We start from the raw sequence: 26,689 nt of genomic DNA, 5'->3' as shown, positions 1-26,689 counted from the left end.
CCCTTCCCTGAGCCTGGTCCTGCTGGAGGGTTCTTCCTGTTAAAAGGGAGTTTTTCCTTCCCGCTGCCGCCAAGTGCTTGTTTACTTTGTTTTTATTGTCTTTAACTTACAATAAAAAGTGGCTTGAGGTGACTGTTGTTGTGATTTGGCGCTATATAAATAAAATTGAAATTAACCGATGGATATAAGCTCATTACTTAAATCAAACTGCAAATTGTTTTGCATGTGTTATTTGTTATTCGTGAAGTCAGTGTTTGCCTTAAGTTAACTGAAAATAACAGAATATATGAACATGCACAAACAGAGGCTTTTGAAGTTTATTAGGCACGTAGAAAAGCAACTTTGCAGTGGCATGTGAACCGGCAGCTCTGCTCTGGTTATGTGAAAAATATTAAGTAGATACAAATATGTAAATTTAAAGGTTAAAATACAGCCTTGAGTCCCCGCAGAGGCTTTAAGGGTCGCCACCAGTTTTACTCCCCAGAACAAATGTTTGCATTCTGATGTGTTCATATAGATTTTTTAAATGTATGCACATTAAAAATATTTCCAGATGATTTGATCTTTTGTTGACACAAAGCTCTGAACTGAAGGGGGCGAGCCTGAAGTAGTGCCCGTGTCTGTATGTGTGCGTATGATGTTGTTTGGCGGGCACATCATCCCGACTCTGCTCGAGAGAAGCAGCGGACCTCCTGCATCCTCCCCCACATCCCAAACCCGCTGCACTGTATCTGCAGGCACCGCGATAACCTTCATGGACCGCATTATGCGCACGAGTCAGTAAAGTCGGGACGATTTTGTTTGGGTTTTTTCTTTTTACAGCGTGCTTAGCGGGTCTCACAGTAAAATCGCGGCTTTCGAGTCATTTTTGTCAAGGATAATGATGATGAGGTAAGAGCTTCCGGTCGCCATTTTGCCGGTGTGTAACGGTTTGGGCAGAATCTGAATGGAATAATTAGCCGCTGTTTGGACTGATACCAGTGGGAGATGTCTAAGCGACATCGTTTAGATCTGGGTGACGATCATTCGTCGAGTAAAAAGAGGTCCTCCGATGGGTATGTGACGGTAGTCCTCATATTTTAGCGTTAAGCCGTTGTGCTGTTTTTAAACCTCTGCAGCCTGATTGTTGTTGCTCTGACGCTAACTAGCTATGCTAGCACGTATGCTAAACACGGTCAGCTAGCAATTTAGCTCCAGCAGGTAACAAAGTGTTCAGTTATTCTACTGATGGGGTCACATATGGAGGTGAAATTTAGCAATGGTTCTCCACCAAAGCACTTAGCACACAGTCGGTCAGCCATCGGCCTGGTCCTTTCTGCACGTGGCTCACGTCCCATGCTAACCGGTGCTAAGTGTTTCTTTAGTGCTAAGGTCAAAATTTTCGTCACACAAACTCAGCAGGTGATGTTGAGTTCTCGGCTGGTATGGCGTGCAGCGCTTAGTAAAAATCGCACAAGGAAAGTTTCTTATGAGTTGTACACGGGACACCATGCTGGCTGGGTCAGCGTACAAAAGAAGACGCCCTGACAGTCGCTGTCATACCCCGGGCTGCTTTGGTACCTTGTCTGCAAGGGTCCGCAGTGTGGATAGGCACCTGCCGGGCCTGGAGCAAGTTGAGGAGGACCCTTGCAGATTCAGCCTCAGGGTCATTGCTGTGCATCTCCCATCGCGTTTGACCTTAGGCGACAGAGAAATAAAACAAACACACGGCAGGAAGCGTTGAGATAAAACAACCCGTTATGTGACCTATAAGAAGTTCAGTGCCATTACTAACGTAAATAAGTGTAAATGAACATGAAGGAGCTATGCGTGGATATTGCAGCACTCCCACAGTCAAGGACGTGAATGCTAAGAGATGCTTACTAGCACACACAAAAAGTCTTGCCACCCCCTCTTCTGACAGTCATGTTTGGCCTCGTTGTCAGTGAATCTCTAGAGTTGTGTAGAGCTGAGAAGTTTTTAGTAGTTAAAATTTAGTTGCATTTGTATTACATATTTGATTAAATTCGCAGCTGAGCGTTTAAGGCTGCCCTGCCATACTGGGCACCACCTTGTGTATCAGAGGTACTAATGTGTCACGTGTTATATAAGCACAGCATCTGATGCATCTGGCCTGTGTGTGTACCCAGCATCACTGTCTAATAATGTCTAGTTATGACATCTCAAAGCTTTTTGCAGCTGATGCGACAGTGTTTATGGTTCTCGTGTGATCTTAAGGCATTTAATATATCCTTTTGCAAAAGAAGCAAGAATACCGTGGACGATTAGTTTATCTGTGACCTTTGCATGCTACACTTGATTAGATTGCTTTTTGCAGTGGGTAAGCCACCGTGAATAAGAATGTGCAGTAACCTTTTCATGGGATTTTTTTTTTTTTTAAAGAAAAGCTCTTGACGTGGCCTAACATTTGAGCAATGTTTGTCCCGAGTTGGGCCTCTTGTGTCTAATTATGTGCGTATCTCTGTTTAATGATGTGTTGTTGTGTCGCAAAAAAAATCTGTTGGTTCGTGTGGCAGTGCTTCATGAAATCTTAAACTCATGCATCTCGCCCTCACAGGCGCGACAGAGACCGTGACGAGAGGTCGCGGGACCGCGATCGAGACCGTGACAAGGACAGAGATGTGAAGCCGTCCGGGGTGCCTACGAACCCAGCTGCAGGCATCGCCGGCTTCCTTAAGCAACCCGGTATACAGCAGCAGATCAACCCCTTCACTAACCTTCCCCACACGCCACGCTACTATGAGATCCTCAACAAGCGGCTGCAGCTTCCCGTGTGGGAGTACAGAGAGCGCTTCACTGAGATCCTGATGCGGAACCAGTCTTTTGTGCTGGTGGGAGAGACAGGCTCTGGAAAGACTACACAGGTAGAAAAGCAAAATATGCAGCAGTTTTATTTCTATAATTTTCCATTAGCCTCCTCCAATATATATATATATATATTTTAATCTTTTGATGAAACTGTGTCACATTAAATGAAAGCTAGAAATTCTGCGACTAAAATTGGTATAATTATATCTTTAAAAACAGGGTGGAATGAACAGATGATGCATTTTAAACAGTTCCGTTGCTGAGCTGATTCCCAGTTTGCGGTTGTTAAGTTTATTTTAAGTTCTTGAAAGAGCTGGGTTGTCTGTTTTTTTATATTAACATGAGAGAAAATTAGAGTAAATCACTGGCTGAGCTGTGGCCTCCTCCTGAGGTGAATATAAAGTATCTTCCAAACACTTGTTAAAATGAAAACGTGTAATCTTGTCAGTGCTTTCTGCTTTGGCAATGGTATAAAATATGTGTTCCTCACAGTCACTGTGAATTTTAAAACCTAGCAGAAAAGCGGTCTCATATAGATGCAGCCACAGTAAAGGACCACCAAAGTAAAAGTTGTTTTTAATGTGCGCTAAATGATTGTCATCTTATCACTTTAATAGTGATAAATCATTCAATTAAATCATTGTTAGTGGGTATGTGTGGACATGATTGTCCAGCTCAAGGTTGCAGAGGAAGTGGAGGCCATCACAACTGTCATAAGGCAGAAGGCAAGATGCATCCTGAACCGGTTGCCAGTCTGTCACAAATCCAACAGTTGAAGCTAACATGCATACCTTTGAACTGTGGGAGGAAGCTGGAGTACCCAGAGAACCCGCACAGAAAGGCTTTGGCTGCCGTTTGAAGGAACCCTCTTGCTGTGAGGCTGCAGTACTAGCTGCTGTAACACTATAGCTCACTGCAGAGCTTTTATTTGCAATGTACTCTCTGACTATTGAATGATTCTGCTGCGTCTTAAGTGAGTTTCTTGTCCTGCACATGAACTCCAGCATCTTATACTTGTGCGACAGCGGTCCTTGTTCTGCTTTGCAGCCTCGGGAAGCTTGATGTTGCGGATAGCAAGTCAGTTCACTCATACCTGCTGAAGAAGACAGTGAACTGGGAGAGAATAGATGGCTCTAAAAAATATCTTATGTAGCTCCTTTTGTTTTTAGCAGCATATCTGCAGTAAATGTTTTGACTTTAATCAGTAAAGGCTTTGCAGGACCCAGCAGGTTGTATTAATGAACGCAGTATTGCTCTCTGTGGTTTTAATCAGACATCTGCATTTGACCTTCACATCCAGCGCCCTGCTTTTATCTGACCTGCAGTCCTGCTCTTGTTTCTCGCACATCTATAAACACTCTTTGGTTCAAACAAAAGCCGACTTGTCCGCTGTGTTCCAGATCCCCCAGTGGTGCGTAGACATGGTCCGGTCATTGCCGGGACCAAAGAGAGCCGTAGCCTGCACCCAGCCCAGGAGGGTAGCGGCCATGAGCGTTGCCCAGAGGGTTGCAGATGAGATGGATGTCATGCTGGGCCAGGAGGTGGGCTACTCCATCAGGTTTGAGGACTGCAGCTCTGCCAAGACCGTCCTCAAGTAAGAAGGATGTTTTTCAAATTAAAGCCTACAGCTGTATTGAAGCTGATAATTGCAGAAAACTGGCAAGAATAACAATAGCAGTTTGCTGGTTGCAGTTTCATTCAGTAGCCCGAGTAAATAAATAAGCTGTAATAAAGTAGTCAGGTATAATGTATTAACACAGTTCTGCCCAGAGCACTTTCAAAGGGGAGGATGTCCCTTTGGGATCCCCACTTGCTTCTATTTGAAGCAGGTTTTATTCAGATAATGCGGTTTTACGTAATGATAGAGGGTGAATATATGATCAGGCTTCACAAACCGTGTTTACTGCATGGATGCTGTTCTCCCAGGTACATGACAGATGGAATGCTGCTGCGGGAGGCCATGAACGATCCCCTGCTGGAGCGCTATGGTGTCATCATTCTGGACGAGGCCCACGAACGCACATTAGCTACAGACATCCTCATGGGGGTCCTCAAGGAGGTGGTCCGCCAGAGGCCTGACCTAAAGGTAAAAAAAACAGCTTTCAGAAATACACTCAGTTCACTCAATGTTTTTGTTCCTATTGTCTTAATTTCATCATTAGTTACTGCAGTGCTTTTGGGCAGCTGATACATTGATTTTAAGGAGCGAGCTTCCACATGTTCCGGTTTTATCTGTCAATCGTTGTTTTGCATTATTTGCAAAAATGTGTTCCTCTTACGGTTTCTAAAACGCTGCTGGAGACGTACATAATACTTGCCCTAAGGATACATTCGCTCGCAGCCGGTGTTTATGTCCCTCTTCTGTCACTCGTCTCTTTTGTCACATTTGTTGACGGTGTCCTCATGCCTGACAGCTGTGTATCTGCTGAGGGAACGGGGGGAGGAAACAATCCTGTTAGCTTCAGAAATGCAGAAATGTGTTCTGCACTGCAGCAACGGTGGAGATTGCCTCTCAGAGACGTAGGGCTGTTTTTAAACCAGCTAACCAGTAGCAGAACAGCAAACGTGTCGGTGTGGATGGGAGCACAGCAGGCAGGCAGGAGTTTTATAGGGTAGAGCGTGCCAGGCATAATTCTCATAAAGCAGATGGATAATGACTGGTTGTTTGTCAGCGTGGAATCAAAGGTTAGATTGTTGTTCGCAGACTGTTAAATGAGGTCTAGGTTATTGGGAATGATCATCCACCCACACCCCTCTATCTCCTTCATCCCTATCGCCTACCGAATTTGAAAGTTTAATTTGCCTTGATTAAGAGCAATTATGATGTCTCGCAGAGCGTAAAGCGAAATGCAGAGACGCTGGCCCCTGAAAATGTTTGAGATTGAAAATGGGAGACGCGTTTCCCATCAGAATCCTAATGCACTCTATCTAATGGATCTGGAGAGAACATTGTGTATCCAACATCAGGAACAAGGACTGTCATAGCTCTGTGTAGGTCACTGACTTGGATTGTAATGCCAAGTACCACATTATAGACGCCATCTTGAGTTTGTGCTTCAACCTAAATTCACAGCGTTATCCATCCCGTCCTCATCTATCCTTTAATTGCTCACACGTGTGTCTACTTAATATATGTCCTCATCCTCCAATCATCATCAAGCTATTTAAAATGTTAAATGATTCCTCATTCGAGTGCTCGCTGCCACGGTGATTTACACTCTGCTGTCTTTACGTTTTCTTTAACCGCTTTCACGAGCACTTTGAGCCTCACAGACGCGTTAACACGTCGCTCTCTCGATTTCCCGTGTCCTTCTCGGTTCAGGTCATCGTCATGAGCGCCACACTCGACGCCGGTAAGTTCCAGGTGTACTTTGACAACTGCCCACTGCTAACCATCCCGGGACGCACGCACCCCGTGGAGATTTTCTACACACCGGAGCCAGAGCGGGACTATCTGGAGGCGGCCATCCGCACCGTGATCCAGATCCACATGTGTGAGGAGGATGAGGGGGACGCTTTGCTCTTCCTCACTGGACAAGAGGTAAACTGCCTTGCAGAGTCTCCTGATGTTACTGGTGTCATGTTCTAAACAGTACAACTGAGTTTATTAATTTCTAATTTTATGTCATATGGCCAATCCCAGCTTATTTATTTATTCATTTAATTTTCAGACTAACAGTCCTAAACACAAATATGGTTAATCTGCTATGAAATAAAAGGTTTAAGCAGCTGGAACTCGTGACTGTGTGCTGTCTGTGCTTCATAGAAATTGAAACCATTAAATCAATTTCATCTTTAAGTTAAGCATCTGCATATTAATCTAATTACATAGATCAGTCGCTCGCATAAACTGTTTGGAGCGCACTCGCACGCACACACAGGCGCGTACTCTCTGCACAGGAAATTAATAATTCTCAGATTGATAGATGCGTTTTTGGAAACCTCCAGGATTTGTACAGCGGCTGGAGGGAGGAGGAAAAAATAAAACCAAAAGAAAAGAGAGAAGTGACCCAGATTCTGCCCTTTCCACAAATCTCAAAAATTAAGTCATTTATTATTTTTTTTTCCCCTCCCTGCAAATGTTGTCCACTGATGTGTAATGGAGGGCAGGGTCCATGCCCAAAGTGATGAATTTGGTCACAGCTGGGTGAACACACACACACACACACACGCAGACACACACACACAGAAAAGCAGCAACAAATGTTTCAATCTCCTGATCACTAGACAGGAGAAGCCTGACAGATCCAGCAGCGGCCGTGCTGGTGTGAATATCCTCTCAGCATTTTGACAAAATGAGATCATGTGATTAGTGGTGGATGTAAAGGAGGATGTAAGTTTACAATGACGCATCCCCATCTTTCCTGCAGCGTACTAGTTTGGTTGTTGTGGGTTTCTCATTTCCATGGGACAGTGAGGTGTTTATTAGCAGTAATTATTTGTCAGTCGACACCTACTTGGCTGTTGTAGTACACCTACGTCGGTTTCATTTGTCAAAGCAGGATCAATATGCAGCTTGTTACAAACAGGATAAAGTCATTGGGGTGGCATGGTGTTTGAAGTGGTCTCCTTTGAGGAGCGCTAATTGATTTTTAGATTTAGTGGCATCCCAGCTGCTCCGATGAATGAGAAGAAAGGTCTGGGATATTGAGAGGCTGTGCTTTTTTTTTTTTTTTCCTTTGTTTTTTAAGTTTAGATGTAATTTGTTGATTTAAAGTCCAGCCCCCAACCCCACACACACCCACACCCACACACTGTGTCAAGCTAAGGTATTACTGACCGCACTCCCACGGTGAGTTCATTATCACCCTCCCCTAATTGGGTTAAAGAAGTTAATGTGTGTTAGGTCTGGCAGAGATGGTTGTTCAAAGGGTGCGGCAGCACGCCCCTCAAGCGCTTCTTAACCTCTTCAGTCTCCCAGCAACTTTGATGTAGACTAATGATTGGGAGGCAGATCCACAGCAAAGCCATAGACTCTTTTTATCTGACTGTTTAATTTATAACAGACGGAGAGGAAACGCACACAACTCCCATCCTCTCTCTTCCGCAGTTTATTTTTCTTCTCTGAGATATTTAGCTTCCATAAACAAATAGAACTGAAGCACCAACTCCAAACAAGAAAGTCGAAACTTATCACAGCTGTCGAGCAAAGATAAGTCCTAATATTTAAGCTTCCCCCTCAGCAGCTAACATCAAAACATGATTGGCGGCGGGGGTTGTTTGCTAGTCAAGAGGAGTTCCTAAATGTGTCGGTTATTAGCTTGGCTGTAGATTGTTGCTTCTGGGGTCACAGGGAGAGCTGGTGGACAGGTTCCCGACACTGGCCAAGTGCCCCTGTGTGTGTACAGACACACGCAGGGGGACACGAACACACATACTTTGTCTCCATGTCCCTAAGGGACTAGACAGCCAGCTTGCTTCCAGCATTTTGGCAAAGAGGTCCACTTTTTTTCCCCTCCATGGCAGCTGCTGCTTCCAGAGGCTTGATAGGCTATTAATACTGAGGCTAATTTTACCAATCCATTCAGATTTACCGTTTTCCACTTGTCACTGTGTTGATTAAGAAGCACATGGCCATCAGCGGGGTTTGAGTTAATGCGATGAACAAGGGGACAAACAGAGCTAGTAACACATTCGCAGTCCAGAAGAAAAACAGGGAGGGAGGGGCTTCACAATGGTCTTTTCTCATATCAAGGCGAGTGTGGCTTCACACGGCGGGGCCAAATGAAGTCAGTTTTAGTCACGCTTAAACTCAACAAAAGCACAGTATGTTTTAAAGGAGGATGAAAAATCCCCGAGAAGTTCAGAATGCATATTTTATTTACGGACTTGGGGATGAAAAGGGTGTGTAGAGAGCTCTGATGTGGCCCATTTTTATCTCTGTGAGCGCCACTAGAATAAGTTTGGAATCAAAGGGCATGCTCGTCAGTGCCTCCGCTGCTGCATTGCTCCCACGGGCCTGCAGGTGGTGCAACAGCATCAGCAGTAAAGTGACACCCGTAGCACTAATAATACTGCGGCTTCATGAGATTAAACGATTGGTGTTAAAGGAAGTAAGAGAATGGTTCTCAACGGTGGGAGCTATTCAGAAATGTTCTTTGGGGCCATGCAAGAAACTTCTTAAAACTTTCAGAGATGTTAAAGACATGAAAGTATATCTGTGGGAAGAGTGATAGTGATAATCATATTCCAGGGCTCTGGAATATTTAAGCATATTTAGTAGATTTAAAATGATATTGTCATATTCTTTGGAGAACAGGCCCTAACCCAGTGTTCACTATGGTGCTTTCCTCATTCCTAGTGCGACTCAGGCCTGCTGTCTGTCTGCCAGCCCACCGGCTCTGGAACGTTCAGCTTCACTAAACTGATCTGCCATGATTTGCCGCTGGTTATGCATCAGCGCTGCAGTCTCATATCACATTCCCCCTCTACAATACTGCACTGTGGAATAATGAACCCTGTTTGAGTCTGTCTGGCTCTGTGCGTGTGCCTTCAGAGCATGCGCGTCCATGTTTTCCATGATTGCTGCATTTGACAACAGAGCCACAGGGAGCTCAGCAAAGCATACTGCAGTCCAGGTTTAATTTCCTCCGTGAGATGGAGCGATAGTTAGAACAAATGTACTGTAGCAGGGAATCACGCTTTCCCCCGGCCGCCGCTGTCTCCTCCTCCTCCTCCTCTTGCCTTCCCTCTGTCATCCGGATTCACCGCCATTGTTTATCCAGGTGTTGTTCGCATCCGGCTCAATTTATTTATTTCTTTTGGCGTTTGCATACACAAGCAGCACCTGGATTAATTGTTGTGCTCCCAATCTTTCAGGAAATCGACGAAGCCTGCAAGCGAATTAAGAGGGAGGTTGACGACCTGGGGCCCGAAGTCGGAGATATCAAAATCATCCCGCTGTACTCGACGCTGCCTCCACAGCAGCAGCAGAGGATCTTTGAGCCACCCCCGCCCAATAAACCAAATGGCGCCATCGGAAGAAAGGTATAGCTGCCCTGTTGCTATAAAAACACACAGAGGGGGAGGTAGAAACGGGGAGATGGGCGGGAGGGGTGGAGGCTAAGTGAAGAGAAATTGAGTGTGGTTGGTGTAGAAAGGCCAGATGGGGAATAAGGTGGGTAAAGTGAGGGAGCTGGAAGGAAGGAAGGGACTGAAACTTTTTTCCCTTTCTCAGCTTTAGCACAGAACTGACTCACACAACATATGCTGCTTTTGTCAGCATGCAATTCTCTGCTCTAAATTATAACTGGGGTATTACTCATGCCCTCCGAGCCTGAGGAAAGTACTGCATTCTCAGTCGTTTTTATCTTTCCTCTACATTTACACAGAGCCTGCTGGTACTGGGGGTAAAAAAAAACAGGCCTCAGACCTCTGCTTTATAAAACCGTGTAAAAGATGCACTTTAAATGGGATGACCGAAAACAGGACTCTTCTTGCCGTACATCGTACAATCTTCCTTCAGTCACTTGATCGCAGAGGAGTGGATGATCCTTCTATTGATACAGACACGAAAGAGTTCCTCTCTTTTGTGTGACAGTTTCTATTCACAGGGGCTCTTAACCAGAGCAGCAGCAGCAGCACCACCTGCACCGTCACACTGTTGGCTAGGGATCTGACAGAATATCCGAATCTCATAGCTGCCAGCAAATGAGTAAACACTCATCCCAACATCTGATAGGGGACGGTGTTGATGAATGACTCATTGCTACAACCCCTCTAATTGAGGCAGATCAGGCTGACATATGAGCAGCGAAAATATTTATGGGCTGTCAAAGTTAAATATGTCACATTAAGCAGGTCGGCCATCAAGTTTGTATTTCTTATAGGCTTGTGTGGTATCTTTTTTTTTTTCCTAACTTACTGACATTTTGCCAGGGTTTATGGCATATGATGGTATTTATGTTTAATAATGAATAAAACCAAGAAAAAGATCGCCATTACACTCCGGCGAAGAGCAGTTTATTACGTGACATGTTTCCTTACAAAAAAGAGAAACCTAAGAAATTGCAGATACATGTTTTCGTTACAAAAAGGACAGATTTTTAACTTTCCAACAATCCTCGAACTAACCAGGTGTGATATACGTTTCCTTCAGGAAAAACGACCACATATAAGCAATTTATTCAATGCGTCTCATTTAAAAAATGATCCTAAATTAAACTGCTGTAGATGATTTATAGAGGAGTGTGTAAAACACTTATTTGTAGCAGTTCTGAAAAAGAAAAATGGAAATGCATAACTGGTGGCCCGGTTATTTTTTTCTTCCTGTGACTATGTTGTATACACAGATTCCAGTACTTTATAAATGTTTTAAAATCAACAAGAAATTAGAAAAAAAGTCCTTTAAATTCTTCATCTATATTGTTTTGTTTCTGATGGAGGCACAGGACTTTGGGGAATATAATACGTGAATGCCATACTATGTAACAGTGGTTACTATATACAGCTGGAGCACTGCATAGACGTCCAGTGCAGGTTAATACTGTAGACACTATGAGTTGTAGAAAGAAAGCTGCTAGTGCTAGCTCTGCAGCATTTAACAGCAGTGTTTTGTCACGTTTAGATGAGTTAGATTAGATTAGTAGCTAACTGCCTCTTTCCTTAGATACTTGTCAAACGGCCCTGTGACTCTGCTGCTGCAGGCACAGACAAAGTGGGCTGAATAGACACGATCCACCAGTGGTGTTGTCAAACTGGCATTCTAAAGAGTTACGCTCTTTAGCCACCTGTCTGTGGAGGGAAACGGTTGTAATTTCAACTGGCTCTTCACGAGCACATACTTCCTTCTTTTTGCTTTGTGTTTTTGTTCACTTCCAAACATCTGTGTTATTTTAACAGAAAGAGGAAAAGCTGTGATGTTTATTTTAAACACTATTGAAAATCATACTGTTGGGATGTATAATACCCTGATGCACCAGCGCACTGCCCAAGCCTAACTTCCAGCAAGGCCCACACAGAGGTCCTCCCCTCGTGGTGTAGATCAAACATTTGGGCACAAATCCCTCCTCCAATTACTGTCCTGAGCCTTGAAATTTCTTCAGGCTTTCTGTTTAAATGAGCTGCATGTGTGCTGCAGAGGCTTAAGTGGCTCAGTACTGGATAAGATCTTTTTCATAAGTTCAGATATCATCGCCAGTATTTTCTTTTGCCGTTCAAGGGGATGTTGATGTGAAATATGGCCAGTGCTGCTTAGGGGAAGCCTTTTAATATTACTTTGCTCTGGCAGTGGCCCCCGTTTGGTTGCGGTTGTATATGGACATTTGTCTGATGTGCTAGAGCTCACCCCACTGGGACTGCACCACTTAAATAACAGTGATGTTGTTACCTTGCTCTTCTCTTGGTGGATAAATTTCGTCGATGTCTTCACGATACCCATGTGTTCAGTTCATACATGAAATAAAGTGAATTTGCTGGTCCTCACTGTTGAGCCGGCGAGCACTTTGAGCTTCAGAGCAGCAGTTTGTCCTCCCCCCACCCCCCATTTGTCACGTGCCTGTTGAATTGGTGGAGGTGGCATCTAAAGTTGCCACGCTTGAAGTAAATGTGCTTCTCCTCAGTGACTGACTGAGCGACTCATCAAGTGAAAAATGCAGAGATGTCATCTAAGCCAGCCCAAGAGAAAGTAGTGAAGAAGAATTAAGGTTCGCCACATCTGCCACTATGCATGCTAACGACTGCATTAGGCACCCCTCAATTAACATAAAGCACTAGCTCGTCGTTGCTCTATTTCTCCAGGAAAGCCACTGATCTTCCATTCTGAGCAGTTTTATCATTTAAAATCAAGTCAGAAATTGAATAATTGCCAATAAAGACCATAATCTCGCTTTGCTTTCCAGCATCTCACAGATTGTCTCTAATAAGTGTGCTATGATGAGTGTTGGGATTGTTTTTTAGCATTGTCACGTTTGAAATATTTCCTTCAAATGTCACTTTTCTATTCTGTTTCAATGAGCTTTGAGTGTGGGTGCAGCGACTCTGCACGTTCTGCTTCCCTCGGTCAGGGGAAGGCTTTATTTGTCAACAAGCACGCGTTCCTCAGCAGGGGATGTGAAAGATGGCCCGAGTTAGCTATAGTACTTGCTCTCTTGCAGGTAATAACCCAGATATAACATGCAGAGATGATGTTCTAATGATATTACTGATGAAGAGGCCAGGGTTATCCAGTGCAGCAGCAGACTGGAAGGAGCAAGCCTGCGTTCAGTGTAATGGGCCTGGCCTGGATAATCCTTCAGAATCAATGAGGTCTCACCCATATGATCATGAAATGTGAGAGGGTGTCATGTGAGGCATCTGCTAGAGCAACTGACTGCATCCCAACACGCAGGAGGGTGGCAACCTTCACTAGGCTTTCTTTTTTTTTTAACTGGACTTTGAAGCTTTCCATGCCTTTCATTGCTCGCTGAGATGTTGGCCGCTGACATATCTGTCCGATCGCCTGATCTCGTCCCTTTTTTTGGCCAGCTACTTTAATCCCAGACTGCTGCTGCGGGTAATTGGTCTCCCAGTCATGTGGCTGTTTTCAAACTTTCGGTCACCAACAGCCCTTCAAGCTATTACCTGTCATTGGGATCGTTTTTTAGGTACCTTGTGATTCTTTGCTTTGTAGTTCAGAGCCTGGGATTGTATTTTTTTCTATATACAAAAAAGGAAAAGGCGTCCTTCCTTTACATTTACATAAAACCTGTCTCCAGTAGCTTAGAGACCTTTTAAGAAGACGTTTCCACTACATGCATTGACTCAAGTATGTTTCACTTTGTTTGGGGGTTTTATTATTACGCTCTTTATTATGTGGTTATATTGTCTTGTTAACTATGCAGAATATTTTTCACTACACTTCTTGGCCGTATGCTACACCCTCCATTTCTTTGACTTCACGTGAACAGTTTTGTTCGGAGCCATTCTCACTCCAGCTGTCTGTAAACAGCCTTGTTACAGTTGACCCCTTACGAGCGTTTTCATCTCCATTCTGTGCCACGAGATGACCATACCCTTGTTTCTGTAGATCAGGGGTGTTCAATTAAAATTTAATGAGGTCTAGTTAGAGAACATTTCCTCACACAAAGCTCTGCAATATCATAAAGTATTAATATACAGTCAACAGTTGCAAAAGGAAGTCAAATTCAGCATTATTTCAGTAATGTTTATTATTCATTTTCACAATAAAATAATAAATGTTCTTTTCTTATTTCAAGTAAAATAAGGTTTGTGTTCATAAATTAAAAAAAGCAGTTCAGGTTTCCCCTTCTTTTTTTTCATCAACTACATTTTCCATGTAAACTAAACTAAAATCTATTTTCTCTCTGATTCCCGGACTTACTGCTCTTACAGCTTGTGTCTCCTCACTTAGTTTTCCTTTTTCACACGCGCTCTGAATAAATCTTTTAATTGGCTGAGAAGCATCATGCGGGATAAATTACAATGCACACACATTGATTACCTTGAAGAAAAAGGAAAAGGCGGCGCAGATTAAAAGTAATCTTACGGCAAATATGAGCAAAGTTGTGCAGAGTAAAATCGAAGCGGTAATAAATTAAGGTCTAGTCGTGGCTTTGGGTTCTTGAAGAATAGCATCTTGGTCTGGAGCGAGGCTCATCCCAAGTTTAAACTGAGCATTTAGAGCAGTCTGAAGGTTTGAGTCAGGGGGATTTTTATTAATATGAGCATACTCTATTGTAATGACATGAAAAGCCTTTTTCATTCTGTCTTCTTTGTTTCAAACCTCCGAAATTACCTGAAACTTTGATATTTTTTTTGCAGACTTAGTTTCAGGAAGTTGTTTGCAAAGTGTGTGAGAAACACTGGGAATAAACATTTTAATCTTTGACAGTGGTTTAATATTACTACCACAGATTCGCAGCCTATTGCTGTGGCAGTAGGCCATGATTGTACTTTTAGCTTTTGAACCGTTTGGCCTGTTATTTATAAAGCCTCTAGTACTTTTATTTAAATCGAAATTAAAATAGCCAGGAACTCCTTGTATAAAAGCCAGCCATTTGGCAGATAGTGCCATGTGATCAGTTTCATACCAGCATTTATTGCCATCTCTCTATTTGCGGGCTTGAATGCTAAGGGGAATGTGGTTTCGACAGGTGAATTACTCGAGGTCAAGGGCTGAAAGAGGGAAAAAAAGAAGCCCTCTCTGGCATTAATAACTAAATAGTCAGGCATTCTGTGGCTGAAGTAAAATCCTCGCTTAAAAGGTGGGATTTAAAAGTCTCCAAGGCTCACAGCTTGAAGACAGCTGAAGAGGCAGAGCTACAAAGGAAGTGTGTCAAGTGTGCAAAATTGGTTCTGTGGACCTGTATCAGCAAAGACCACAGAGACCTGTTTGGTTTTGTGCTTGGCATTTTATTATGAAGACTAACCAAGAAGCGCGGACAGCTACCACCAAATTGCTCCTCAGGTCAGCCTGCAGCTTGTTCCTGACCTGGTAAATGTTGAGTTGGCCAGAAGGCGGGGGCTAAGTGTGGAGGCATCTTTATTTTATTTTTTTCACCCCAGAAACCCTCAAATTTTAAACTGGCAGCTGCCAGCAGAGTGGGCTGTGACACTGCCCCCACCGCCTTGATGAGTTAAAAAGGTTTCTGTGTCCGGTCAGTTTCCAGCGTTATATAAGCAGAACTGAGCCTGGCAGCGGTCAAGGTTCGCGTGAGTGTAGCTGTAGATCTGCCTGCCTGCTACTTTCCCTCTGTTTGTGTTTATGCTGACAGTGAGAGACCCATAGTTTCATGTGACTCATTCAATGCACATCTTTTTTATTTGCTTCGATTCAGCTGTCATTTGTCATTGACATCTTTGCTGTTTGGGATCATTCATCATCTCATAAACCAAGCAGCTAATTTTCACTTATATTCTTATTTCCTTTCCCGTTTTTTCTCTTCCTTAAACTATTTTTAATCCATCAGCTCATAACTCCTGAATGCCTGGAATGAAAATAATTCTGCAGATTTATTCAGTTGCTTTTTTTTATTAAGCGATATAAGTAACTACTATTTTCTTACAGCTCTTGCAATGATCGGGGATAACATTATGACTGCAGTGAATAACCCTGATTATCTCTTCATCGTGGCACCTGTTAGTGGGTGGGATATATCAGGGAGGAAGTGAATATTTTGTGCTCAAAGTTGATGTTTGAAGCAGGAATAATGGGCACGTGTGTGGCTTTGATGGGAGACTAACACAATGTTAGGCAGTCGGTTATAATGGTACGCCTGATTGGTGTACATATATTGTGTAGCAAAACTTTGATTGACACAGTCTTCCAGAATATTTAGAACTAAATTAAATGTGAGATATTTTCAGTGTTATTTGCCTCTGGTTGTGTTGCAAGTGTGGCTTTGAAGGAGCCGGCATTGCAGCGTTGAGGGGTAAGTTGGCATGTCTGCAGACAGCGGTGTCGCACATATCAAGAGACGCGTTTTCGGTTCACATGAGAGATTTGCAGCAGCCCTCAATTAGAGGGGAGGAAAAAGATGTTTTTGATGAAAGTGCTAACCACTGTCGCACACCATGTTTTAAAAAGCAGGCCACCTAACAGAACCCATTAAATTAAGACTGCTCTGTGGGTTTGAAAAGCTTTCCAAAAGAGGGAAGCTGACATCCCAACAAACCCAGCGACATGCCGGAGATAGAGACTCCAGCCACACACACACACGTGTGCACACAAAACTCGAGTAATTTTTATTCGATGAGACACCGAGCACCAAGCCAGCACTGTGCACAAATCTGTTGATAGCACTAGATTGCAGAAACTGTTGTGGTGTCGCTTTGTTGGGCTCGCTCGGCAGCCTGCAAACATTGATCTCTGCAGACTCGTTGAGCTGGCTCACATCAGAGCAGACGCTGATATCCACGTTTGTTTTTCTCTCTAATGTTTAAGGATCACTGATTTCTCAGCACTTTGTATGAGGTTATCTGAACCTTTCTTACCAGAGGAACTTCTTTCTGATAGGTATAATGATGTTTTTGTATTTATGCTATGTTTTTTATGCATCCTAATGGTTTGCTCAAACTATTTTCATGCAGTTTTATGTATCAAATTGTAGCAGACCAGTCTCGGGTCTCATCAGTCCCTTCAAAGTCCCCGGGCGCATCATTTCTTAACTCGCGTCTTCTCGTTTTCACAGGTCGTCGTGTCAACAAACATCGCCGAGACGTCCCTGACCATCGATGGGGTGGTGTTTGTAATTGATCCCGGATTTGCCAAGCAAAAGGTTAGCTTCCCTTTTCTCCCTGCCACCATTCCCCCCCCACATCTTCTCCCACCACTCTTTATCTGCCGCGATCATCTGCTTCTGTTGCCTGAGAATCCCCAGATAAACACAGCAGTGCACACCTGACAGCAGCAAAGATGGAAAAGCCTGTTATTTATTCCTCTGACATTTCACCAGCCTAGAGCCAAGTCATACACATGGCACAAAAAGAGATTATATATGCTCCAAGGTGGATTGTGCGCGCGTGTGTATTGTACGTCTTCTTTTTGTTTGCTGCTTGTATATATAGTAGATTGTAGGTGGGTTTAAAAAAAAAAAAAAGAATAAAAGATACTAGCTTTTTTTTTTTTTACTCTACCCTAGTTTTTATTCAGATGAAATGTGACTCATTGACCTCGTTTCCCTCTCAGGTGTATAACCCACGAATCCGAGTGGAATCCCTTTTGGTCACAGCCATCAGCAAGGCCTCAGCCCAGCAGAGGGCAGGCCGTGCCGGACGTACACGCCCGGGAAAGTGTTTCCGGCTTTACACAGAGAAAGCTTACAAGACAGAAATGCAGGTAAGAAGCAAAGCAGTTTGAAAACCATTAAAATTGTACAAGTTGTAAACACATGATTGATTCTCATATCTCACATTCTGCAGTGCCACAAGCACTTTGTATTCCCCCAGAGCAGCCTTCTAGCTGGAAAAGCTTTCTATTATGCAATATTTGCTCTTAGAAGTCCTCGATTCCCAGTTCAAGCGAATTATCATTCCAGGAGCCCGGTGCTAAAACGCACCTTTTTTCCACCCTTCCTCATAACCCCCGTTAATGACACGGCCACCTTGTGACAAATGGACTCGTGGGGGCCCAGTTCTCCACTTTAACAAGCTAATTCTTTCACATCATGCCGAGTGGCAAAGGGAATTTTTTTTAAACAAGTTAAATAGCCCTTCGAATGCCCCAGACCCCCGGTCTCTGTTCAAGTTGACATATGAGTGATGCATGAGTAGATAATAAGCAGGCCTGACGAATTCATTTTGAATTGTTCCTCGGGCTTCTTTTGTACCTCTTTACTGGCACAGGACAACACGTATCCAGAAATCCTGAGGTCTAATCTGGGCTCTGTGGTGCTGCAGCTCAAGAAACTGGGCATTGATGACCTGGTGCATTTCGACTTCATGGACCCACCAGGTTAGTGTAACACAAATGTTACTCTAAAACCTCCGGGTATGATCGGCTTCATATTGGATCCAAAACAAATATCGGAACCATTCCTAAACGCAAACGGATACATCACTTATGCTTCTGCTTTTTAAAATAATTCCAACACATGTTATTTTTTTCTTAAGTAGCTTTGCATGATTAAAGTTTGAAATGATCCTTGTTTATCTCACGGTGGGCTATGTCCATCCACAGTCTGAAACAAGCAGTTTCAGCTCCCCTTTAAGCCTACCTCCTTCTGTTTGCATGGTTTAGCACAATAGCTCTTCTTTATTGCTCGATTTCATGTAGATTTATATTACTTTGCAGCTGACAGCGACCACAGGTGTCAGTTAACCAAAGAATCAAAGAATATTGAGATCTTGAATTTGATTAGCGCTCTCTGAATCAGGATGAATACACTTACAAACTGTTATGAAATCGAGCAACATTTAGTCGAGCTGCAGTTGCTTTGATGTACGATATCAAATCTGGGTTGGCAGCGTCACTTGGGAAAAACAACAAAGCAAAGAAGGGATCTTGGCAGACATCAAATAAAACATAGTGAATGTTTGGAGATCTGAGGATATGTGTTGTGATAGACATGGACTACACACTAGTATCTTGCAGTTTTTATGAGGAATCCGCTCTAAATTTCTATTATTGCTGTTCAGACTGAGAAATGACTGATGTGTGCAGTTAGTATTCTGGCTGATCACTTAGTTTATGCACCGCCTGTCACTGTTGCTTGAATTATATCCGAATCCTGCTCGATCTGTGCCAAAACACAGACCTCTTCTCCCTCGAGGTGCTAAGTTATGGCATTCACCAGGAGTGTGCATGTGTGTGCGTGTGTGTGTGTGTGTGTGTGTTCCCACGTCTTCTGGAGGAGACCACCCCTCCTTTCCCTATCCTTAACCTCCTCCTCTTCCCTCCACCCTTTTTCTCACCATAATATAGTTTTCATCTCACCTCTGAGATTAAACCCATCTCTCCCCGTCCACTGTGGCAAACGCCATTTTGAGAATGAAATTGGTTACATCAATAGCAGCGCTATCACCTTGGCTATTGCCTTCCCTCTATATTCCTCCAGAGAAACGTGACTGACCTCCACCTCCACCACCACCCCCACGTTTCTCGCAAAAACACAAGGGTATACATCAACATACGAGGACCGGCCGAGTCTAACCGGGAACAGTCGGGCAAAAGAGAGGGGGGAGGATCACCTTTTTATTGATTTGAGCCACTCTCTGCAGAAGGTTTCTCCTAAATAGCTCCTGAGCAGGCTGGAAGCTGCAGCTAGTTGGGTGCAACAAATGAAGTCTGCTTTAAGTCTGAGGAGTTCCCAGAGAGGGTTTTATAACGGCTATTTACAGCGGATCAATTGTGATATGCCGTGTCAGAGGCCTGCCTCGGAGAAAATACAGGTCAGTGTAGTGTCTCTGGGCAGTCGGGAAATACAGTGAGACAATAGTCTCGTGATAGAATGTTTTTTTTCTTTGTTTTTTTGGCCATTGAACCCCTTTAATCATGTTTTTGGCTTAAAGGTGTTCGTTTCAAATTGGCAACTTTCTGAGGCAACTGTAATTATTGTTCGGATACAAGGTCGACATACATTTTTTATTATTTCCACGCATATTGGATTTGAGTCCAGGCCTTTTCCCCAGTGATGATCAGCCTCCAAACCCAAAGTGGTTTTTTGTGTTTGCTTGTCTGTAATGTGAATTGGAACCTTAATCCTCCCCCCTTACCGTGAAATGCTCAAGTACGTAGGTTATTTCTTCCTTTGTCCACCCCGCTTCCTGCTCGCTAAACACAGGAGCGACAGTGCGAGCCAGACAACCAAATGGAAAATCCAAAAAGAAATCAGTAGCGATTTACACAAGGACTTGGCTGGGTGGGATTCATTTTCCTCGTGACATTTCCAAAGAAGTACCTTTCAAAGCCAATGTGGTTTAATGTACCTTTAGCCTTTCGCCTCATTGATTTGGCCCTTGGTTAATATATCGGATTCTTGTGTGTTGAGACAGTCAATACTTACTTTCTGATGAGTCGCGTTGGGTATAGATTGAATTTCCACTCGGGTTCTTAACGCTAGCGGTACTTGGAAATCAGATTTTCACCTTTTGTGCAGGCCCACACAAGCTACTGTTGTTGCTAAGTAATGTTACCGGCACTCACTTTGTGTATAGAAAGGAAAAAAAGTAGCGTTGATGCCCCAAATCAATATTTGTTAATCATAAAAAAACACCTCCCTGCTTTTTGAAATTGAATTTTTTTTGGGGGTGGGGGAAAGCACTTGAGAGAAACGATAGAGAGCGAGCGCCGCAGCCCGCGCTTGAGCTAATTTTCAGTTAACATGCAACTGGTCATTAGGCTTCAGCTCTCGGGAGCCAAAGGTCAATAATTGCATCTGGAGGAAAAATCTTTTAACCAAACGGTGGAAGCCTTTTGTGTTGAAGCATTAAGTAGAAAGTTCCCCTGTAATTGCATTAGTTGTTTAGGATTGCCTGAGCGGAGGATGAAAAATGAGCTCTGCCATGATTACGTCTGGTGTAATTCTGGCCGTCACATAGTGAAACTTCAGAGCGCAGCAGGTGATGGAAACGCTACCTTTTCTTCCTTTTCTTTGGGTTTTTAACTTCTTTTAATGTGCTGGTTGATCTAATTTATGACTGATTCCATGGACTGTGCTTCTCTTTTCCAGGTCTTAGTAAGTCCTTGAATAAGGAAATCGCTTTTAGTCAGTACATTTTAACTCGTGACCCAGCTGTTTCCCCACATTTAAAGAGTGAAGTTTTGAAATGCAGTAGCTTGATTGTGATTGATTTTCTTTATGTACTACTTAAATTAACAGCTGTAAATTTAATCTGACCGTGAAGACACAGACAGGAAACCCTAGCGTGTCGGACTGTTCCTCAATTGCTCTGAATATTTTCGTCCAGTTGGCATTGATTAAGTAGATTAATTTATTAGGTGTGCAAATCAAAATAGGACGTTAATTAATATTGTTTGCTAGAATCGAATCTGCAGATTAGGCGCTTTCTGCCAGGCCATTGCCAAGTGGATTTTATTTTACTTGTTTTTATATTGTAGATTTGCATTAGTTAATGCATCATTTCAGACTAATGTTACCAGCAACTATTTTTACAAATAAAAAAATGTTGCTGCAGATTTTTCAGCTGCGCATTCATAATGTGAATCTCCTGTTCCACCAACATCCCAAAGGTGCTCTAGTGGATTTCGATCAGGTGTCTGTGGAGGCCAATCATGGCTGTCGTATTTAAGAAACCTGTTTGTATGATTTTAGCTTTGTGACATGGTTTGTTATCCTGCTTGAAGTATACCTACAGCGTTCATCATCTTACATTGCTCAAGCAGGATGGAGCTGTGCTTTCATTGTCGATCCCAAACTCTGAGCCTGCCATCTGAATGTTGGAGCAGAAATTAAAGCTCATGAGAGCAGACAATCTTCTGTTGCTCAGTTTTCATAAGCCTGTGTGAACTGTAGCGCCTGTTTCCTTTCCTAGCTGAGAGGAGTGGGGCCCAGACTTCTGCGGCTGCAGCCCATCTCCTTCACGTTTTGCGTGTTCAGAGATGCTCTTCTGCACCTTTTTTCTCTTGTTATGTTGTTTCATTTAAAGTTCAGTGGTCCATCTTTACCAAGTGTATGTGTCTGTGTGCCTAAGTGCATCAAGTTGCTGCCATGAGATTGTCTGATTTAATCAGACAATCTGTGGCCGCCACACTTTGCAGTCAGTGAAATAGCAGCAGTACATTAATAAAATTAATGAAACCTTCACACACTCCTCCTTCCTGTTGCAGCTCCAGGATCAAATGACTTCTCTTGGCAGGAACCGTGTCTCAGATGTTTTAGCTCACTGTCATATGAAACCCACAAAGCTGCGACTAGCACATTTAGCACATTTAGCTAAATTAGCTAAACGGTTAACTTGACCTCTTATCTCACTTCTAAATGTGAGCATGGAGTACGGCAGTATTAATCAATTCTGACATAATTGTGTGTGAATGAGTCCCAAACTGTCCTCCTCAAGTGTTGCTGCAATGAAAGAATGACAGTTCTGCAAATTGTCTGTTTCAGCCATCTGTGTGTGTTTTGCCCATGGGCTTGGAGCATTTTAATGGCCCATCTCTCCCGCTCTGTCTCCTCCAGCTCCAGAGACCCTGATGCGAGCCCTGGAGTTGCTGAACTACCTGGCAGCGCTCAACGACGACGGTGACCTGACCGAGCTGGGCTCCATGATGGCAGAGTTCCCCCTGGACCCCCAGCTGGCCAAGATGGTCATCGCCAGCTGTGAATTCAACTGTTCCAATGAGATCCTCTCCATCACTGCCATGTTGTCAGGTAATGCTCAGGGCTGACCCTGCTGCTTGGGTCTGATCTGCTACTCTTTCCATTTCCTGTGCTCATTGGCCATTCCTCCCAAATGACCAGTGAGCTGTAAGGAAATTTACAGAGCAGCTTCTTTATCTTCTAAGAGCCCTTTATTCATTCTTTGACCCTTCTTGTTGGTTTAGTAGTGGTGACACAAGGATTTAAATGGGTCTATTTGATGCATACCAAAGCCCTGACTGGTTTCAGGTTTTGTGTGCGGTTATTAAAATATCAGCAGTCCAGAAGTTGAGGTCTCCTTAGTATTGGCGTAATGTGTACCTGCTGAACTTCAGTACAGGAAAAGCAGTTGATAAAGTCAATGGTGTCAGCTGTTATTTGCGAGGAAGGGGAGGGGGGGGAAAAAAAACTACATGTCTGTACAAAATGTATAGGTGTAGCTGGAGCAGCACCAGCATGCTACAGCAGTAATTGCACTTTGGGCTTGCCAAAGCAGAATGCTGCTCATTGAGATGAATCTTGACGCCTTTGAAGGGAGCGTGAGGGTCTTTGAGAGCGGGGAAATGGATTTAACTAGGTGCTCGGACGTGGTGCGCACTTAAAGCAGGTGTTTCAGGATGGTAGGTTTTTGCTGAGTTCATTAAAGTAAGCAGCAAAAGTACACCTGAGAGCGGTGCCGCCACAGCAACCAACCATGAGGCTCAATAAACACAGCTTTTACCCATTAAAGCTACAATCAAGCATGTTTGGCGTTAAGCAATTCAGAGCGAGTTCGTGCAGGGGGAGAGGGCAGAACAAAGAGTCCGGGGGAAGTCCACATCACTGTCAGGTGTAGGGTGGGAGGGGCTGTTTTGACTGGCTGTAGCCAGAGTGTAGCAGATCAGGACAGAGAAACCCATCCTCCTTCCCTTCTCTTTGGACCCTCCTTTCCTTTTTCCACCGTAATCACTTGGCAATGCAGTGTGCCCTGTGAAGTGCTCTGTGCCTCTCTTGAGCTGAGGCCTTGTTCCTCTCTGTGGGATTTGCTTAACTTATCCCTATGGGCGGCTGTGTTGGGGCCTATACCAACCTTGTTTAGTCCCACAGTGCTTTGTGCGACCCACGGAGGCCAAGAAGGTGGCTGACGAGGCCAAGATGCGCTTCGCCCACATCGACGGAGACCACCTAACGTTGCTCAACGTCTACCATGCCTTTAAACAGAGTGAGCGGCCTGTTTCCCCACACGTTTCACTGATTAGATTCATTTTTTTTCCTTTTTTAAATGCTCCTTAACCCTAAGTTGCTCTCTTCCCACACAGACCACGAGTCCACTCAGTGGTGCTATGACAACTTTGTCAACTACCGCTCGCTGATGTCAGCAGATAACGTACGGCAGCAGCTGTCCAGGATCATGGACCGCTTCAGCCTGCCGCGAAGGAGCACTGAGTTCAGCAGCAGAGACTACTACATCAACATCCGCCGAGCACTGGTCACGGGCTTTTTCATGCAGGTCGGTGTGAATCTGGGCCTTTTTTGTTTCTTAAGTTTTGTAAGGTTCGATGTGCTGTTTAGTCTCTCATCGTGTTGCCAGTGTCATTATTTTGCTTTCCTTTATTTATTTATTTGTTGTTGTTGTTTTGTGACATTTCATATTTGAGCAAACGCTGTCTGTATACAGCTCCTCTGCTAATCTGATGCTCATTGAAGTATTTTTGTGCCAAACATTTGTACAAACTGCAAATGCAGCCGAGAGCTGCCTTTTTTTCTTCTTCTTCTCCTTCTTCTTCTTCTACCCCAAGCAAACACACGCGCACTCGTGCACACGCACCAGCGAGCTGCTTGTTTTAAGCACATAACAAGAAATGAAATCAATTTGTTTCTCGCTCAGGAAAACAAATGGCAGTTTTGCAAAAAGCCATTTTCAGGGCTACCTGAAACAAGCAACCTGACAAGTTGAATTATGGCGTTAATATTTAAATATTTGTCAACATTAACCTTTATCTCGGAGACAAATTTGCAGCTCGTGTTCAGGCGTTCGCACTGTTTGAGATCATGTCTTTGTTTGGAAAGGCCTTTATTGAGACTGATTGCCTTGGTTAATCACAGCCGCCAATGCAGCTCGACCACAGCACACACAAAAAAAACCTCACTCGCTACGAATTAGCCTCAAATGTCTTGCTACTTTTTTTTTTTAATCAAAGCATTAATAATTTACTTCTTAGATTGTAATGGGACTGCATGATTAACACACACGCACACACACACACACACACCAGTAAAAGTTGTGTGTGTGTGTACTTGTTTTGACTTTTTCTGGATTTCATGGGGTTTTCCGTCTTGCTGCGGTTTGAACAGATTGCTCACCTGGAGCGCACAGGCCACTACCTGACCGTGAAGGACAACCAAGTCGTACAGCTGCACCCCTCCACCGTGCTGGACCACAAACCGGAGTGGGTGCTTTACAACGAGTTTGTGCTCACCACCAAGAATTACATCCGCACATGCACAGACATCAAACCCGAGTGGTGAGTTTCAGCAGTTTCATTCTGAGTAAGGGGCACTTTAATTTATCAACCTGCACTACCTTTGTGCATTTCTGCCTCAAATGAGTGGTGCTGGTGCACGATAAACTACTGGTCACAAACATATCCCAATTGTGGCCTGCTTCTCAAAGGCAAATTGTGTCCGCCATAAACATCACAATTCCTGCCAGTAACATTGGTGCACTTTAAATGTTTACCAAGACTCTTCACCAGCACAGGCAATCACGTTGATGGTTATGAGGAACTAACGTTGTGCGTAAACATGACCCTGCTACACGTGAAAGTCTTTAAATGTTTTTAATTCTCAAGTTTTCATTTCAGCTATGAGTCACTGCAGCACACAGCCACTATCGGTTAATCTAGCAATTATTTTCACAATCAGCTAATTGTTTGCTCCATAAAAATGTTATCAAATGATAAAAAAAAGGCCTCCTATCACACATTCCCAAAGCTAATTGTGATATCTTGTTCTTTGCGACCAGCTGGAGCCACTGAAATGTTGTGATTTTTATGGTTATAAAAAGGCTGACAAAAGCAATTATGACAAGGATCTAATAAAAATAAGATTGCAGTCATACCAGCGTCGACTTATGAGCATCGTTGCGCTAGCAGCAAAACCGCAACAAACCTCGTATGCACGTTTCCCTCCCCCCCCCTGTGACCTCGTCCAATTAAGGATCAAATTGTCGAACCCGCACCAGTAGTCGGAGTGTGAATATGGAAGAACGGCACTCTCCCACAAGTAAACACCGAAGACAATTTTTGTGACTAATGTTTACTTGCTTTCTTTTCTAGGCTGGTGAAAATTGCCCCGCAGTACTACGAGATGAGTAACTTCCCCCAGTGTGAAGCTAAGAGACAGTTGGAGCGTATCATTGCAAAACTCTCATCCAAGGAATACACTCAGTACTAAGAAGGTTTGCATGTGCCGCTGCAGGAGCCGCGTCCTCGCCCGCCTGTACAAAATGAAGACGCTCTTTGGGTTTTCTGTATATTTTATTTGTTTTATTTTCATCGTTCTGAACTCTATTTTTGCTCCTGTGTATTGAATGCGTAGTGGTTTTAAAATCAATGATGAATCGACCTTCGACGGCCACTTTGTTTTCTTTAAGCCAACATGGTTAAAGCACTACAAGAAAAAAGGACTACAGATGATGAGTGGTTATCAGGAGTTTAGTCATTAGTCATTTACACCTGAAGCATGTTGTTTCATGTGAATTTCAACATTCCTCTTTAAAAAAACCCACCCAAAATAACAAATCCCACCTTGGGATTCTTGGCTGTTGTTTTGCTTTGTTATGATGATCAAATGTAATTTATACTGCATTTTGATGCAGGTGAAATGTAATGTTCTCTTGTCATGGAGATAATTTCCTGTCACATTTCCTGTCATCTGTTCAACTTAATAAAATGGCTTTTGTAATAAGATGTTTCTTCCTCTGTCTGCGTTAAAATAACAGGATAATCTGTACATAAACTTTCTGTCTTCACCCTCACGTGCGCACACGTCCTGACCTGCCAAATCCAGCTCGTTTCCCGGCTCTTGAGGGAAGTTAAATCTTCTTACTGGGATATTGATAGCTTCAGAAACAGTTGGGGAGAGGG

General features: G+C 43.6%; 1 protein-coding gene across 2 annotated transcripts; it reads left to right on the top strand.

Moving 5' to 3' along the window:
- The first annotated feature begins 643 nt into the window (after nt 1–643).
- Nucleotides 644–26,510, top strand: dhx15 (DEAH (Asp-Glu-Ala-His) box helicase 15). 2 transcript variants are annotated; one of them, XM_014337790.2, is made up of 14 exons: nt 644–891; nt 2,558–2,864; nt 4,209–4,402; nt 4,735–4,894; nt 6,131–6,349; nt 9,628–9,795; nt 16,938–17,024; nt 17,435–17,584; nt 18,091–18,199; nt 22,383–22,574; nt 23,641–23,763; nt 23,861–24,051; nt 24,897–25,066; nt 25,880–26,510. In XM_014337790.2, exons 1-14 carry the CDS (start codon nt 881–883, stop codon nt 25,995–25,997), a joined length of 2,199 nt encoding a protein of 732 aa, XP_014193276.1. In that variant the 5' UTR covers nt 644–880; the 3' UTR covers nt 25,998–26,510. The 2 variants fall into 2 exon arrangements, with proteins under 2 accessions (XP_014193276.1, XP_005935297.1); XM_005935235.3 differs by lacking the exon at nt 644–891 and adding an exon at nt 899–1,055.
- The last annotated feature ends 179 nt before the right edge of the window (nt 26,511–26,689 follow it).

Source organism: Haplochromis burtoni, unplaced genomic scaffold (assembly GCF_018398535.1).
Source record: "Haplochromis burtoni strain Fernald_Lab_line unplaced genomic scaffold, NCSU_Asbu1 Contig_198, whole genome shotgun sequence".
Lineage (NCBI taxonomy): Eukaryota > Metazoa > Chordata > Actinopteri > Cichliformes > Cichlidae > Haplochromis > Haplochromis burtoni.
Note: the sequence above shows the minus strand (reverse complement) of the source record. Positions and strands in the feature narration are given on the sequence as shown.